At 37.8% G+C, this 17,452-nt stretch overlaps 2 protein-coding genes across 2 annotated transcripts; one reads left to right on the forward strand and one right to left on the reverse strand.

Moving 5' to 3' along the window:
* The first annotated feature begins 1,757 nt into the window (after positions 1 to 1,757).
* LOC133718568 (probable protein phosphatase 2C 80) lies at positions 1,758 to 5,495 on the forward strand. The gene is made up of 5 exons (XM_062145430.1): positions 1,758 to 2,175; positions 2,422 to 3,120; positions 3,454 to 3,778; positions 4,359 to 4,508; positions 5,065 to 5,495. Exons 2-5 carry the CDS (start codon positions 2,573 to 2,575, stop codon positions 5,359 to 5,361), a joined length of 1,320 nt encoding a protein of 439 aa, XP_062001414.1. The 5' UTR covers positions 1,758 to 2,175; positions 2,422 to 2,572; the 3' UTR covers positions 5,362 to 5,495.
* A 289-nt stretch (positions 5,496 to 5,784) lies between these two features.
* Positions 5,785 to 9,357, reverse strand: LOC133718558 (vicilin-like seed storage protein At2g18540). Its single transcript, XM_062145422.1, has 5 exons — positions 9,011 to 9,357; positions 7,761 to 7,942; positions 7,559 to 7,639; positions 7,160 to 7,474; positions 5,785 to 7,068 (listed from the first exon to the last, which is right to left on the reverse strand). Exons 1-5 carry the CDS (start codon positions 9,339 to 9,341, stop codon positions 6,019 to 6,021), a joined length of 1,959 nt encoding a protein of 652 aa, XP_062001406.1. The 5' UTR covers positions 9,342 to 9,357; the 3' UTR covers positions 5,785 to 6,018.
* Between the last annotated feature and the right edge of the window lie 8,095 nt (positions 9,358 to 17,452).

Consider the following 17,452-nt stretch of genomic DNA (forward strand, 5'->3'; position numbering starts at 1 on the left):
CTTCTTTTTAAGAGAGAAAATCAAGCAGACGGGGTGAAGACATTTTTCTATACAACCCTAAGAGCCAAAAAGCGATAGCCCTTCCAAAACATAAAATAGATTACAAGTATTGTAAAGCAGTTAATTATGTGAAGAGCCTAGTTTCAGTGTGAGACAACAGGAATATATCTATATAATGTGGTTAATTACTGAAATATTAGTTTGATTTGATTTAATTTGTTATGACATGCCTCATACTTTACACATTTGGAGCAAGTTTTGGGTTCCTTTGTATAAGTTATGTGAAAGGCAGCTGCTCTGGCTAGCAAAAACCACTACCTCCTACTTCACATTTTGTTATGCCTTGTACATTAATATATGTATGTCTAACCTAAACAAATCCTAACGGACCTTATAAACCGGCTGTAAAACCCTTATGCCTTCCATAGCAATTTCGCAAGGCCTCTTCAAACACAACACAAGTTCATAAGCTCTCTTATTTGAAAAAAGGTAAATGAGAAAGTGATGTAAGATTTTGTATTAGAAATTCTCTAAAAAAAAAAAAAGTAAAAACTCTCTATGTTACTTTTTTTTTTTTTTATGCGAACTCTTATTTTACTGTCATCTATCTCGAACGATCGGCAACGCCCCTCCAGTCTCTCCGCCCTCAGTGGTGCGTCTCACCCTTTTGTGGTGAGGTTTTCTGAGCTTTGGTCTCAGTTTTTATCTTTTCATGTCTCTTTTCCATTTTATCTCTCCTTGTGCTTGCCCAATTTCTCATCAGATTTCCAGATCTATTCTCAAACCTCCCATCCTCCTCCATCTCAGACACCTCACCCTCTCATCTTCATCCGACTTTTCTCTTTTTCCACAACCCCATCTTCACTTCCAACCCTTGGAGTCTCGACAGGGATCTGTTCACTTAACTTCACACCTGATGATTGCAACAGTACCGGCAAGCCACCGCAGTGTGTGGACATCGCCGGACCAGTGGTGTTGTGATGCATGGTGGTCTCCACCTCCACGACTACCTTTACTAAGTTCTCTGTTTTTCTTGTTTCTTCCTGTGCATGCAATTTCGGTGTGGAGAATGATGGTGGAGAGTTATTTGGCCTCTGGAAGTCAAGCTTCTGTCGGAGCTCATCTGGCCATGGTGGTACTCACGGCGGCCAGCCTGTGTTGCAGCGAAGACTTTGATTTTAGATCTAGGTTTTCTGGTATTTTGGGCTTTTGGGCCTCGGCTTGTCAGTTAGTTCTAGTTTAGGTTATGGGTTGTCTATTGGGTCTTCGGGCCTAGGACTCCTACTTTTCTGTATTACCTTTGTAATATGGGTTTCATCTAATGAATGAGTTTATTTGACCAAAAAAAAAAAAAAAACCTCGAACGATCAGATCCTCATTCCTTTGGGTCAAGTCAACTTTCAAAAGCATGAGTATTGTTGAATACGATTTTGTTGTCGAACATTCTCTAGAGCACCAAGCAAAACATTCAAAATTGTACTTCAGATAATACCAAACATGATAGTACTGTACGGACTGTGGCTCACACTCTCACCTGCCCTTTCATACATTGTTGATCACCCACCTACCACACCTGTCAACACGTCACCTACCTATGGGTCTGGGTCTGTGGCGTTAGTTGCATCAAACACCAAAACATCCACCATTTTGCAGCTTAATATTAACCGGAAAAAAGAGAGAGAGAGAGAGAGAGAGGAAAAATCAGTATTTGTTTTGTAGCAAATAAATTTCCCAAACCACCCTTCCCATGACACTTTGAACTGAACGAGAGCCAGGATTCTATCCAAGTTCGTATGAGTTTTTTGGGCACCAAAACTCAACCCTATCCCAAAACCCTTTTATCTTTTTGCTCTGAGATTTCAAAGCAAAGAGAAAATAGTGCTTCTAACTTGTGAGTTGTGAGCTTTCAAAAAAAAAAAAAAAAAAAAAAAGAAGCATTTTATTTAATTTTAGCTGAAGGAAGCAGCTTCCTCCCTCCCACCACGTGTTTTATGTGGCTCAGCTGTGAAGCTTACGCGCCCAACCATAAACGGCATATTCCCAACAGCGAGAGAAGCTCCGGAGATAGATTGAATCGGCCACCATATATCTTCGGAGCTTCCATTTATAGCAAACCCTTATCCAGTCTGGTCTGATTCAAAGGATCTGGTTTAACTTGACCACGCTCAAATAACGGTACCTCTTCCTATCTAGCTTTTACAATTCATAGCTTTTGCTTTGTTGGGTCAAGTTCAAATCTTTTGGGTTCATTTTGATATGGGGTGGTTCTGTTTTGGCTCAGAAATTGATAAAGTATACAGAATTGTAGATAGGATTAGGTTTTGAAAGGTTATGGATAAGAAATTTTGAATCTTTATTGTTTTGTAGTGGAAAGTTTTGATCCTTGTGGTGAAATTGAGATTAGTTTTCCGTTGTTTTCAGGTTACAGAGCTGTAGGAGCAGTTAGATTTTAGGTTAATGTGGTGAATAGATGTGCTCAGAGTGATGAGATTTTATCTGGGAGATAGAATTTCAGGTTGGTTTTTTTTTGTGAGGGGTATTGAATTAAGGGTGTTTTGTATAAGGAGTTAAAATGCCAACTGCTATACTACCCAAGGTGAACAGTACTATACATTCTGGTTTCTGGAGAGTGATAAGCCAAAGCGGGATACGAAATTCAAAAAATTTAGTGCCTTGTCAGGGGAAATTGTTGGCTCAAAACTCGGGGTTGGCGCGTTCTCTACCGTGTTCGACCCTTTTGGTACCAGACACTAGTAGATATAGTTTTGGTTCTTTAAACCAGGGAAAATCTATGGCAGCTTCGAGTTCAAAACCTGTGTTTGGAGGAGATCTTTATGTTGATGACTTAATTGCGAGTAGCGGGAATGGATTAGACTTAACAAAACCGGCTGGTGTGTTTTTTAATGATAGAAGTCGTAGCAGCTTCCTGAAAGCTAGCTTGAGTTTGAGAAGAAAAGAGTCGTTCAACGGTCGTCTAGTTTCTGTGCATGTTGGACCTTTGTTGAGAAATTTTCATGCCTCGTCTTCCATGTGCTATGCTGCTGGTGCTGCTCAGAATGTGTCAGTTGATGGCAACTCCAATGAAGAACAGCTTGCAAATTCTACTGTTTTGTCTGATCAGTATGTTCTCTCATCTGTTCTTTTATTTTGGTTCTTCCATCTTTTGGTTATCTCTTGTCCTCTCTGTTCGGTTATTTTAGGGTCTTCATTTTCTTTTCATTTGTTTAGCATTCATAGGTTCAGTCTTCTGGGACTGCAATTGAGGAATGCCCAGGTGCATGCTCTGACATATTAATTTGTTTATGTATCATTTATGAGCTTAGTAAAATCCCCTACAGGTTAATAGCAAGCGGGATTGATTAGTGTTTACTTCATTTGAACTGCACTGACAGCACTTTCTAGATCCAAGCGGTATTCTCAGTGCTTATATATCTTTCTTGGTTTCATTTTCAGACCTGTTTTGGGAGAGAGAACTCTGAAGCTACTTTCAGGATCATGTTACTTGCCACATCCTGAGAAGGAGGAGACAGGAGGAGAGGATGCCCACTTCATTTGTGAAGATGCACAGGCAATTGGTGTAGCAGATGGTGTGGGTGGATGGGCTGATGTTGGTGTTAATGCCGGACTATTTGCACGGGAACTTATGTCTCATTCTGTTAAGGCAATTCAAGAGGAGCCTAAGGGTAGCTTTGAACCCGCCAGGGTGTTGGAGAAGGCCCACTCATGCACCAAAGCAAAGGGTTCTTCAACAGCTTGCATCATTGGCCTTACTGAGAAGGTTTGTTGTTATTCATTTGGACTAACCATCAGTGCCTATATAATTTACTGCTGAGATGCTTGTTCTTTAATTGTGTAAGAAGAGATATGATCTGGTTTCTAGGGATTACATGTGATCATTTATTTGCTTTTGCTTCTGCCCGGTATCTGGATTTGTGTGGCTGTGTTATGCATCTGAGATAAACTTGACAAAAGTGATCTTAGTGTATATTTATCTTCCTATTACCACTCATCCATACATAGCATAGGATTAGAAATATGTCGATGACCAATATACTGGCAATATGCCCTGGACAGCTTGTGGAGCTCATAAGTTTCTGTCCTGAATTATTGCACAGAACTCGTAGCCTTTCAAGCTTAGTGAACAGTAGTCTTCCATATACAAAGAAATTGCTGAAAAGAGTTGCAAGCCTTGCTTTTGTACTATATTGAACAAATAATCTTGAAAAGATTCCAGAGTGGAGATCAAACATAGGCGGCAGATGCCCAGTCCTGAGGGATTGTTTTTAGAGTTGAAAGTCAGGATGATTTCAATATAGTGAGTATGAATATGTTTACCAATGGTTTTCTTCATTTGGCAGGGCTTACATGCTATCAATCTTGGGGACAGTGGATTCGTAGTGGTTAGAGATGGAAGCACCATCTTCCGATCCCCTGTTCAGCAGCATGGCTTCAATTTTACATATCAGCTTGAAAGTGGCAGTGGGGCTGATCTACCAAGCTCCGGTCAGGTTAGTTCCTTACCCAAACTCATCTCTAAAGTATTGAGCAAGATACAGTGATAATATCATGATCATCCAAGTAATCTATTGTGGGGTCGGCCGTTAAAGAAATTAAAGTTCAGCTGGGTTTGACAACGTGTAATGTGTTGGTTATCTTCAAGTTTCAATGTGATAAAGCTTAATTCCGACCAAAAGAAAGGGTTGAGAAAGTTACATGTATGCAAGATGAATAAACTTGATTTGACTGTATGTCTCTGGAAAAGGCTTCTGCCATTATTATAGATGGGAGTGTAGTGCAATTTAATGCACTGAGTGAGGGAAATGGCCTTAAAATTTCTCATATATATTTTGTCTAAATCCAAATTTGTGGAATCTTTGAATACTAAATATTATGTCCATATCACTTTGACTCTGCTGTCATCCAACTAAATATGTTCCTTGAACATTATAGGAATCTATATCACTATTTTCAATATCATGTGTTTACATCAAGGGTAAAAAAAGAAGAAAAGAACTATGAAATGCTCTGACCAACTTGGCATCTAAATTGGAACATGATGTGCAGGTATTTTTGATTCCTGTCGCTGCAGGGGATGTCATTATTGCTGGGACGGATGGGTTGTTTGACAATTTGTATAATAGTGAGGTTACTGCTGTTGTTGTTCATGCCGTGAGAACTGGCTTGGAACCACAAGCAACTGCTCAGAAAATAGCAGCTTTAGCACGCCAGCGAGCACTAGATAAGAACAGGCAAACACCATTTTCCACTGCTGCTCAAGATGCAGGGTTCCGTTACTATGGAGGCAAGCTTGATGATGTCACCGTTGTTGTGTCCTACATAACTAGCTCCATCAAGGTGTGACACAATGAGGGACCTAGTGTAGAGAACCATTTCCTCTGCAAATGCTTTATTTGCTTGCTTCTTGTATGTTTGCGGATTGGGCTTAGAAGTCTATTACTCTGTTTTGCAATGAAACACAGAGAGAGTTTTACTCATCTTCGTTTTTCCTACTTCTATTCACTTTATTCTGCAATCTGCCTACATTCTTCTACTCTGGTGGTCTAATTATTGACTTGAATCTCAGAATGCTTTAGCACAGTACCTGACCTCTTAGAAGTCTTAACCTTTGAGTATGTCATCCAAAAACGAATCCAACAAACTTCCAAAACATGTTGTATACCTCTTTCTCCAACTGTTGAAGGAATTATTTCCTTCTTGAAATCAGTAATTCAAGCGTATAATGTGATAACATGATTGAACGCTTATGCGCCGTCAATAGAGAGATGCAGATCTAATCCAATTTTATATCTCAGTTGCAACGTAAAAGCTCAACTACTTCTCCTCTGTAATATTTCAACTATTTATTGTGTATATATCACAACCAAAATTTGTTTTAGATAGGCATAGAAAATTTATTACATGAAACAAAAGACTGAGAGGAAATAGTCTGACCACATGAAACTAATAGAAGGCAACATATGACACTCTTATTCACATTACCTAAACATTTCCACACATTCAAATTTCTCTTCTTCCCGCTTCACCGTCAAAACGTTGGTCACCTTCCGTCTCTTGCTCCTCTGGTCTGGTTCTTCCTTCTATCTCCTCTTGTTGTTTCCTAGCCTCCTCTTGCTCTGTTTGGGCCTCTTTCTCTTTGATTTTACTGTACTCGTCTTGTTGTTGCCTCCTGGTGTCTTCTTTCTCACTCTCTGCTTCTTCCTCTTGCCTCCTAGCCTCTTCTTGCTCCCTTTCTGCTGCTTCTCCTTCTCTCCTCTTCCTTTCTTCTTCCTGTTGCCTCTCCCTCTCTTGTTCTTCCTCCTCTCTTCTTTCTTCTTCTCTCCTTCTCCTCTTTTCTTCTTCCTCCTCTTCTCTCTTCCTCCTCTCTTCTTCTTCCTCCTCTTCTCTCTTTCTCCTCTCTTCTTCCTCTTCTTTCTTTCTCGCTTCCTCCTCTTCTCTCTGTCTCTGCTCCTCCTCTCTCTTCCTTTGTTCCTCTTCTCTCTTTCTCCTATCTTCTTCCTCTTCTCTCTTTCTCGCTTCCTCCTCCTCTCTCTGTCTCTGCTCTTCCTCTCTCTTCCTTTGCTCCTCTTCTCTCTTCCTCTGTTCCTCTCTCTTCTTAGCCTCCTCTTCCTCCCTTTCCCTTTCAATTTCTTCCAACATTACTTCCTCCTCTTTTTCAGCGCAAGAAGTACAGTCGAGTATGATTGATTCTGTTTGTGCAGCCAAAAGCTGATCGATTGTGGTGTTGGTAACATTCAAAGACACTGCCAAGACCTGTCTGTTCAAAGTTTGGAGAACCGAGTATTTCCCAGCCAAAAATTGAGGATAATTTCTCCTTGTTGTCGTGCTGAACCCCATAAACACAAATGAGTCATTATTATATGACATCTGAGCCATTGGATGGAACATAGGTACAGCAAATACATCTCCTTCATGAACCCTAAACCTCAAATTTCTGCACTCTGATCTCTTTGCTGTGCTAGCACATACCACCCTGACCATTCCTTGCCCCTGTAACACAACTGCGATCTCAGTTGCCCTTGGATTCCAATGAGGCCCCATCATTGAACCCTACAACAAAACACATTCAGAAACTTCAAAATGTTGGAAGTCAGTTACAGTAATAAACACAAAATCAAGCTAAATATCGACGGGCACTGACCTTCGTCAAGTTCACCATGAAAAGACCAATGTTTGATCCAGTCAATGAAGGCGAGTTTCTCTCATTCACGGTGAGGCTCCAACCGTTACAATTCTTGAAATCTGGGTCCTCATCAAAAATATTATATGTTTTTGATTTTTCTTTCTTCTTATGTTTCTTCTTGTTTAATGCCATGCCATCATAACTGGCTCCTATAAAGGTTTTCAAGAACCGAGCTTCCAAATCCCAAAAGGTTTCTTTCTTCGTTGGCACTGCATGGATAATGGCTGATTGGTCTGTTGAATTTGTTATCGACTCGATCACATCCTCAGAAACCTAAAGAAACCACCCATTTTCAGGAATTAACGATCTAGTGACTAGTAGTCAGCAAACCAAAAAGGTTATCCGTTGATTTCAGACCTGAAAAGCTGACCGAAGGATTTTGGTGTCGAAGCCTCGGACCAGGTCCCTAACACTGGAGTATGCTCCTATTGTTGGGTCCTGCATGAGTTTTGTTTTAACATTATAGACAAAGAAGATTTTGAAGTGAGCGATAATTTCCAACCAGTTTAATGCAAATTGAACAGGGGAGAAAGGAAGATGCAGAAATAACTCCTCTTACAAATACGTCATCATCGCTATTTGCAAAGATTGCATTAATTCTAAGTTTCTGACGCTCGGTCTGTAAATCACTCTGTACAAAGAAGACAGATCCTGGGCGGAGTCTATGGATATCACCTTGCTTTAAAGGAACCTCGTTGATTTGATCATCCTTTACATGAGCCCAATTCAACCTCCCACTCCCTAAAACAACGAAGAACAAAATTAAATGATTGGAACTTTTCCATGGTGTTAAAAAAGAAATATAAGACAATGAATTTTGATAACTAGAAGAGTGTTATTTTTTATTTTTATTATATATATATATATATATATATATATATGCCTACCTGAGAGGCTTAGTCCCATGCCCGTACATATTATTAAAAGATGAAACACATAACAACATGGAAGATATGAAACTAAAGCCCCGTACAGAAAGATCATAATCCTCGTAGAGAACATCTCAAATAATAACACGTGGCTCCTCTAAACATAATCCATCTACATGATCCAAACTAGCCAAATGTGCCAATCAAAGTTAGCAAGGTGCGTCAATTAAGAATGAACTAGAAGAGTGTTATTAGTGTTGAGAATATATACATCCCACATGGGAAAAATGAGACATTGCTTATGGGTTTATAAGGGTTTGACCACTCCATCCATTGCCAATTGGTTTTGGATGTGAACCCCAGATTACTTTATCAATTAGAACATGCTATAAGATTACATTTTCATGGCAATCAAGGTCAATAGCATTAACCATGTTATTATTTTGTTTCAGGTGAAAAAGAAAATCATTATTTGTCAACACTTCACAGACCACATTATGTGACAATTGATGTGTTAAATACAGTTGAATATCAATGTGCATTCATATCAGCTCACCTCAACTGGCACGGCCTTGACACAACAGATAACACACTGGTACATCTAGGCATGCATAGCTAGTATGTTTACACCTTTAATTTGAACAAAATTTTAGCTAATCCAGGAGTAAAGTAAAGTTACACTCCAGAAAAGTAAAAGCATATTATATCAAATAAAAAATAAAAATTCTATGATATTGTTCAACATCCATTTTAATTATTCCTGTTAATTATATTTAGCATAATTACACTTCATAGTGATATTCAACCATTAATATAATGTAAGCATTTAGACATCAGTGTGGTTTAACATGGTAATTTAAAATCAAAAAATTTACCATACATGGCGAAACAAAATTTTACAACTATGAACGTACTCAAAATGCATTGGCCTAAACCCTACCTGTGTGGACATAGAACACCATGTCAGAGTGTAGCAGCACCGGAAGGAACAGCGAGTTGGGTTCCATGGTGATGAACTGGACATGGTAAGGCCCTCTCCGTCCATCGGTGACATCAATGGACGAGATTTCTCCGTACTCTGTCTGAACCAACGCCCTCCTCTGAGCTCTCCTCACCAGATACCCGGCATCACTACTGGAAAAATCCTCCTCATTTTTCAAAGACTTCAAAGAGGAAGAGAAGGCAGGTAGTGAAAGAAAGAAGAATAAGATGAACAGAGTAAGTGAAAACGGTGGATTTGAATCGTTGTTAGACATTTTATATTGAACCATGAAGAAATATGGATCACAGAACTGGCAGAACTGAACTATATAGAACCAAGGTGACGGTGAAGGAGGAGATAGACCAGAGCTGCTTCGTCTGGTTACAAAGCTAACGTGTCTTTGTTATCGACACGTGCAAATAGGTCAAAGCACGTGGCAGGTGATTAGTATCTCTCTACTGGTAAGACCATGCAGTTGAGATGACTGATTTCTCTGGCTAAAGTTTCGCCGGATTCAAACAAATTTTGTTAGCTAATGGAGTATTGTGCTATATATAGTATGAGTCTGGCCCTAAATTTCGTTAGCAAATATTGTCATCATACATGGACATCAGTTGGGCCAATTTTTGTAGGAGTTTGTGAACTGAGGTATACAAGTTTTTCACCCTCCTTGGTAATACATTCAGATATGAATACTGATCGAACAAGACATTTATTCATCTATGTCAAATACGGCTGTAAATTGGCTCAATACAACTGAAGTTCATATTGAGTTCTAATCGTTTATAACTCGTTCGAGCTCAGCTCGTAAAGAAAACAAATCAAGTTTGAGCTCTAGTACTCAGATGATAGAGCTCATGAACAGTATTTAGTCATGAGAGAACTCAACCTGAGCTTGAACTCAACTTGTTTTGTGAAAAATTGGCTCATTTGCTCAAATTCGTTTGATATAGCTAAATTTTAAATATTTTATTTTTATAAATTTCATTAACCAAATTTTTTTTTTTTTTAGAAGTACCAAATCTCCTTTTTGCTATAATATTGATAAAATCCTTTCAAAAAAAAAAATATATTGATAAAATAAGGTATGGAAATTTATTCAAGCATAGAAGAAAAAAAGGAATTGCTTTTAAAAAAAAAAGGAGTTTTGACCATTTACCCTAATTCTTGGGACTTTTTCTCCCTCTCACACCACTCACTTATTTTTTTCCCACTTACCCATAAAGTCAAAGTTGTTTCCTAATATCCAATTAAGTTTTTTTTTTAAATTTATTTTTGAGACTATTTTGCCCTCACCCCTTTGTCACATAGAGAGAGAAAATGGAATAGAGAGAAGCCATAGGAGACTTCTCGGATTCCGGTCACTGGTCGCCAGAGTGAGGTCATTGGTTGCCGGAATCCGGTCACCGATCGCCGGTGGTTGGGCTTCTCTTAAAACCTCGCCGGAGGTCCCTAAAGAGGTTGTCGGAGATCTCATAGGTCACGGGAGAGGTTTATTGCCCTAATAAACATTTATTGGGGGTCAATAAAAGTGTATGAAACCTCGTCGGAGATCTCATAGGTCGTCGGATAGGTTTATTGCCCCTCCCCCAATAAACATTTAGGTCGCCGGAATGGGAACTAATTTTTCTAAAATTAGATAAATAATATTTTGATTAAAGACAAAGATGAGGAGTTACATCAATTCAAAACTTTTTTTTTGGGGGGGGGAGGGGAGTAAATGTTGAAAAATGTTTTATTGCCCCCAATAAAAATTTATTACCCCCCATTAAATGTTTTATTAGGAGAAAATAAAACTTTTTTTTTTCTTTTGGGGCCTTCTATCCCCATTTTACCAAGGGTCCTTGACCCAAAGTATCAAAATAAGCCAAAGTTATCCCACTTATCCCAGCAACAGATTTTTGTTCCCATCTACCGGCGCCAATTTAACACTAAATGACCATTTTGCCCTTAATCTAATTAAGAAATTACATCATGCCACTGTCTATCTCTCTCATTCCCTCCGACAGATCGATCTCTCCTCTCTCTCTCTCTTTCTCCCCACTCTCTCTCTCTCTCTCTCATCGAGCTCGTACAGCTTTGGCGAGTCGGCAATGCTTGCCGGCAAGCTCCCCTCGAAGTTGTTCTCGTAAAGATTCAGGCCTTCCAGCTCCAGCCGAGTCAACTCGTCAGGAATCGGCCCCGTCAGCCTGTTCATGGACGCGTCGAGCAGCCAGAGCTTCTTCAACTTCTCTCTCTCTCTCTGACACCGTAGATCATTGTCGTTGGGGCCGTGGTGGAGGACGAACCGGGCAAGAGTTGCGGGGGCTGCGCCGGAGCTAGCTGTTGCACTCTAGCTTGCTGCCGCAGTCGCCGGTGAGGCAGGAGAAGTGGTTGTTGGAGTGGGAGCTGCCGGTACAGGCCCAAATCCAGCCCGACCAGGTCTGGTTCGGAGCGGGGAAGGAGCAGTGGGTGAGGCTGGGGAGGGCGAACCCGCCTTTTTTTAGGACGGGGTTGCCGGAGTTGGGCTGGATGGCAAGCCAGATAGGGAAGGGTTAGTTGTTGACCACGGGCCAGATGGCTGTTGCAGTTTTTTGTTTTCTGGTGGTGACTTTCTCTACACATTCCTGGGAAATCGAATAATAGTCACCACGATTTGTTGCTGTTTTGGTCATGTTTCTCCCTTTTTTTAATTTTTTTTTGGGTAAAATGGGGATAGAAGGCCTAGAAAGAAAGAAAAAAAAAATTTGGATGTCTACTAGGGGGCAATAGACGTCTATTGGAGGGCAATAGATGTTTTGAATTTATATAATCTCTTCATTTTTTTCTTTAATCAAAGTTTTATTTATCTAATTTTAGGAAGATTAGTTCCAATTCCGACTACCGAAAGTTTTATTGGGGGGCAATACAAGGGCCAATAGACGTCTATTAGGGGGCAATAGACTATTGGGGGTAATAGACGTCTATTAGGGGCAATAGAGGTTTTCAGAAAATTCTAGTAGGCCGCGGTAGGTGATCGGATTCAGGTGAAAGTTGGCTTGAATCCGGCGACCGATGACCGGAATCCGGCAGCCGGTAACCAGATTTCGGAGTCCAATGACCGGTGACGGGGCTCCGGCAAAGTCTCCTATGGTTTCTCTCTCTTCCATTTTCTCTCTCTCTCTCTCTAAATAACACATAGGTGAGGGTAAAATGGTATTAAAAACAAAACAAAAAATCTTAATGGGGTATTAGGGAAGACTTCCTTAAAGTGTTTTGGGTAAGAGGGAATTAAAAAAACTTAATGGGGTAAGTGGGAAAAAAATCTCTAGAAATGGGTAAAAAACCTTTTACGAAAAGGGTGGTTCTATTCATACCTCCAAAATTAGCATTTGGACCTCCTTATTTATTAGACCTCCAACTTACTTTTTCATATATACAATATGCTAACTACACCTCCTATAATTTTTCCAAAATGCCCTTAACCCATAATATATGACCAAATTTAGGGTTCTTGATAAAGGCTTACAAGCAACTGCATTGCAATGATATTCAGGTAAAAATTAATTTGTAATTGATATTTGGGTAATACTATGCTAAAATTTATATAATAGAAAACTTTGATTAGATCAACATTGGAGATTTCTTTACGAGAGAAGGACCCCTCAATCTTCTTCTTCTCTTATTCTCCCGCTGCACCTTCAATGATGAACCAATTAGAGTCCTGACATAAAAACTAGAATTGGGAGAAGAACTTGAAGACCTTATTGCAGCAATCTTAGAGTTGGGTTTTCTAAGGTCACCACATTGCTCTCTATATTTCACTATTTCACTACCAAAAATAAGGATATCATAACTTTTACCCAGACCTTATGCAGCAACCATATAAATGCTTTGATGTTCCCTTTTTTCTTTTCACAACTGAATGCAGAAGTATAAAATAAAGAGAGTGACGTAGGACTAGTTCTTGCAATCAATAGAGAGTTACAACGTCTTAACATGGATCATCATCTCAAATGCAATACATGTCTCTTTGATGTCCCTAAAGAAACATACTATAATGGAAATAAAGAAATATGATTGGTGAGTTGCAAGCAACCTTTGTTGTAGATTAAGAAGCATTTGCTGAATTTGTATCATAATTCATTACACACACACAGAGTCTTTCTATGATAAGGAGGTCTGTTCCTTAGCTAAGAAACAGATTTCCATCTTTTGACCACTTTTCGATCACATATTCACATCTTAACCGTTTAGTTTTTAGGTCTTAATGTATAGATCACTTATGTAAATTTTCAGCCAAACTGATGATCGTTAAGGTATCGAACTCGATTAAATAAATGAACGAATCGAATCTGTCCAACCTGAACTATTCATATTCATAATTGTAAATTGCAGTTTTGGATGCCTTAACGATAATCAATTTGGCTGAAAATTTGCAGAAATGATCTATACATTAGAACCTATAAACTGAACGGTTAATATGTAAATATGTGATCGAAAAGTGGTCAAAATATAGAAATCCGTTCCTTAGCTAAGAAAGGGACCTATTTAGCAGAGCAAGCCTATATATGTGTGTGTGTGTGTGTGTGTGTGTGTGTGTGTGCGCGAGTGCGTGCGTGCGTGCGTGCGCGCGCATATATAATTGAAGGCTACGATCTAATGGTGGTTGTGGCGGTAAGTGTTTATGAATCTTTTCGATAAAAATAAAAATACATTATCCTGTAAGACCAGTGAAGACACCAGATTGGTGTTGTGAGTTATATTGGATTTATTATCAAACAAGTAGAGGGAGTTTTTCTTATTATTATCATTTTTTTCATTTGTATCCTTATTAGTAATTTCAAATGAGTTGACAAAGTCAACTGTTACATGAAAAAATTGGGAGGTCTAAATGTCAATTTTGAAGGTATGAATAGAAGCACTCTTACTAAAAAAAAAGAGTGAGAGAGTGAGGAGACGAGTGGACTCTAATGTCATTAAGTTGGATCCGGGCGAGCTCTAGTGCAGGATCGGAGGGGAAGATGAAGAACACGGCGATGGAGAGGATGAGGAAAGCAACGGTGGTGGATATACAAAGGTGGAGACGACGTCGTTCGTGCCTTTATCAAGTCAGCGGAGCCTTCGGGATCGGCGCCATTTACAAAGAACTCAAAATTGGAAACTCTAAGATAAGATATTGCACCAATTTTAAGTTAGCTTGGTGCAATATCTTATCTTAGAGTGTCCAATTTTGAGTTCTTTGTAATCTTTAGGTTTTGAGTTTTTCTATTGGAACCTCCAAATTTACTTACTTGACCTCTATGCTTTTTACACCTCCTATCAAATTTTCAAATACTAAATTTACTCATTAAACCTCACTAAAGTTCCTCAAATAACCTCACTCATATAATTAATTTACAAACAAACTAAGATCTTTATAATAAAAAACTTAGTCATTTCAATGATTTAATTACTCTATAAATCTTAATTACATCTCCATTCCTTAATCAGACAACATAAATCTCTTATCCAATAAATCAAACACAAGGTATTGAGTTTTAAAAATTAATAAAAATAAAATAACATGAACTATTATGTGATTTTTTTTTATTTACTTTTTCTTTTTTAGCTGTTAAAAAAAAATAAAGATTAATCATTTTTTCTTAATGTTTCTCTATTTTCTGTACCTCATGATTAATTATTTAAATAGTTATTTATTTATTTTTATTTGCTAGCTCTTTTTTTCTTCTTCTTCTTTTTACAAATATAATGGATAGATTTAGATTTAGGGCATAATACTATTTATTTTGTTATCTTAATCATAATTTTATTTCTTAATAAATATATATATATATATATATATATATATATATATATATATATATATATATATAGAAATGCTTTAATGAGTATGTAGGGAAATTGAAAAATGAAAATAGATAGGGAAAATAATAAAGAATGCAATCTAATATTATTGAATTGGAAAGTCTAGAGAAAGTAAATATAACCATTTTTTTGGTATAATTATTGTCCTTAATAGTCATTTTACAGTAGGTTATATATGTCATTTAATAATTCATAATAGAGTGAGGTCAAGTGAGCAGATTTGGAGGTCCCAATAGAAACTCTCTTTTCTAATTTAGAAAATAGTTCACTTATTCTTTTGGGAAGGTTTTAATATTTTTTCTCTCGAATTTATAGTATTAGGATTAGGATTAGGCATGATATATATGGAAAATGTATATGCTCTAGAAGAAGAAGTTTTTGTCTTAAATTCGACCAACTTTAATATCATGATTTTGTATTTCTTTATTGAAGGTTAGCAATTTAAGGCCTCATTTAGTTTAGATATTTAAGAGTTTAGGAAAAGAAACTCTTTTTTTTTTTTGACAAAATAATTATATAGATTTGATTAATACGGTAAGGCCAGAATGATCATTACATATCATTCCGCTACCATGTACAGATAGTCAAGAAGTTGTGATGCAAATACATACCACGGTGATACATAGGCTAGATCATTCATTCGCGGTGATACAAAATCGAAAATAGACAACGTTACCTAGATAACGGTTTAATAAAAAATGTTGTGGTTTTTTTTTTACAACGGTATAGTCAAAACCGTTATCTATAGATATTGAAAAAGTGTTGGTCTCTTGGTTAGAAATTTTCTCATTTTACTTGTACAACGGTGTGGTCGAAACTGTTATCTATAGATAGTAACAAAGTGTTGGCCCCTTGGTAGAAATTTGTGAATTGAACTTATACAACGGTACCGTCAAAACCGTTATCAATCTAAAAATATTAAAAGTGTTGGTCCCTTGGTTAAAAACGTTAATTTAACTTATACAACGGTACGGTCAAAACCATCATCAATTTGTAAATATTAAAAGTGTTGATCCACCATTAAAAATTAATTTATTCAAAGAATTTTATTCTAATTCATCAAATTGAGGAAGTGAGAAACAAGATGGCAACAAGATCGATCCCAAGCTATCATTAAAAAAAAAAAAAGATCCCATACTATTGCGTTTAATTATGCTTTAGCTGGCCTTTCGATCCACCAAAAAAAGTAAAAAATAAGGCATGTTTTAATTAATTAGGCCTTCATCTGGCCACTTAAGAAGAAAAGATAGGCATAATTATTATGCTTTAGTAGTTTAGTTGCCGCCTAGCAGCCTTACTGTAGCTTAGGCGCGATGGCAAGAATTTGATATCGAACTGCAAGTTTAGATTAAGAAGAGCGACGAGTGCGGGAGGCATAGAGACAAGGCTTTGCCTGAGAAGGAAGAGCTTTCCAAAGCCAATTATCAAGATGTCGCGGCGAAATTGGCCGAAGCTAATAGAGCAAAAATGAGGATTCGCAGTAGAAGGATGAGATGAAGAATCAATTGGACGACGTCATTAAGGAGAAGGATGGGTTCATGGTTGAGATTGGGAATTCGTTATCTAATGTTCGAGGAATGGCCATGGAAGGTCAACCACTGGCCTGCAAGACCTCCCTAATTGTGGTAAGAATTTTTGGTTTCTCAATTTTTTTTGGGTCAATTGGTTTCTGAATTCTGATGAAATGGGAGGCAAACTTATATATATATATATATATACACACTGAAATTTTCCCTCCACATCAGTTTAATTCCCTCCCTTTTTTCCGTTCCCCGTTTCTAAACACGATCAAACACACTACTCTTTATGCCCCTCTTGTCTGTCAGTTAGGGGGAAAAAATAAATATTTCCTCTCGTCTAAATCAAAAAGTTCTCCCAAGTAATTGTGTTTCAATTGAAGGCTAATATGGGATTGGGTATGTATGTTTAGAGTTTGTAATTCAATTTTGATGCTTTGATGACTGTTTACTGTTTTTTCTTTTTCATAAGTTTTTCTTTTGATTGTTTTCTTAGCCTTAGGCATTGTGTCTGGACATATTTTCTTGAACTGTTGCAATTGCTTTCAGATTTCTTATTGTCCTTGTGTTCTTTGGTTGTGTGTTTGTAAGATGCTATATTGGCTTGCTTGAGGTTTGCACTTCATACATTTCATATCAGAAGTAAGATTTGGGCCTAGTCTACCAGGGACTCCTCATTTGATATTTGCTTGGTTAGGATTGGGGGATGCGGGACTGTAATTGTTCTTTTGTTGTTAGGGCGGTTTTTGATATATGCTGTTGTTCAAGTTCTATGTTAGAATTGGAAATTAGTCTTCTGTTTCCTGAAATAATTGTCATTGATTTTGACTGTCCTGTAGCATTTTGAAGTGTTCCGGTGTCGCTACTATTTTTGCAGTAATATTAAGCAAAAGCAGTATCTTTAGGGTTTAGGGTAATAGTTCAGCTCTGCCCGTCAGAGTTTGTAGTTAATAATACTCTGCTTTCTTACTGGATTGTACTAGTACCAAGGTTTAAAAAAAAAAAAAAAAAATTGTGTGTGACTGTGTATTATGAAGGTACCTTAAAAGAGGAGTTG

The sequence above is a fragment of the Rosa rugosa genome, chromosome 1, assembly GCF_958449725.1.
Source record: "Rosa rugosa chromosome 1, drRosRugo1.1, whole genome shotgun sequence".
Classification (NCBI taxonomy): Eukaryota; Viridiplantae; Streptophyta; class Magnoliopsida; order Rosales; family Rosaceae; genus Rosa; species Rosa rugosa.

What these genes read in the sequence shown, in the direction of transcription:
- LOC133718568 (XM_062145430.1), top strand. Translation starts at nt 2,573, where the DNA reads ATGCCAACTGCTATACTACCCAAGGTGAACAGTACTATACATTCTGGT. An exon ending in TCATTGGCCTTACTGAGAAG is followed by an intron (nt 3,779 to 4,358) that starts GTTTGTTGTTAT and finishes TTCATTTGGCAG; the next exon opens with GGCTTACATGCTATCAATCT. An exon ending in ATCTACCAAGCTCCGGTCAG is followed by an intron (nt 4,509 to 5,064) that starts GTTAGTTCCTTA and finishes CATGATGTGCAG; the next exon opens with GTATTTTTGATTCCTGTCGC.
- LOC133718558 (XM_062145422.1), bottom strand. Translation starts at nt 9,341, where the DNA reads ATGGTTCAATATAAAATGTCTAACAACGATTCAAATCCACCGTTTTCA. An exon ending in TCCTTCGGTCAGCTTTTCAG is followed by an intron (nt 7,475 to 7,558) that starts GTCTGAAATCAA and finishes TGGTTTCTTTAG; the next exon opens with GTTTCTGAGGATGTGATCGA. An exon ending in TCATGGTGAACTTGACGAAG is followed by an intron (nt 7,069 to 7,159) that starts GTCAGTGCCCGT and finishes GTTTTGTTGTAG; the next exon opens with GGTTCAATGATGGGGCCTCA.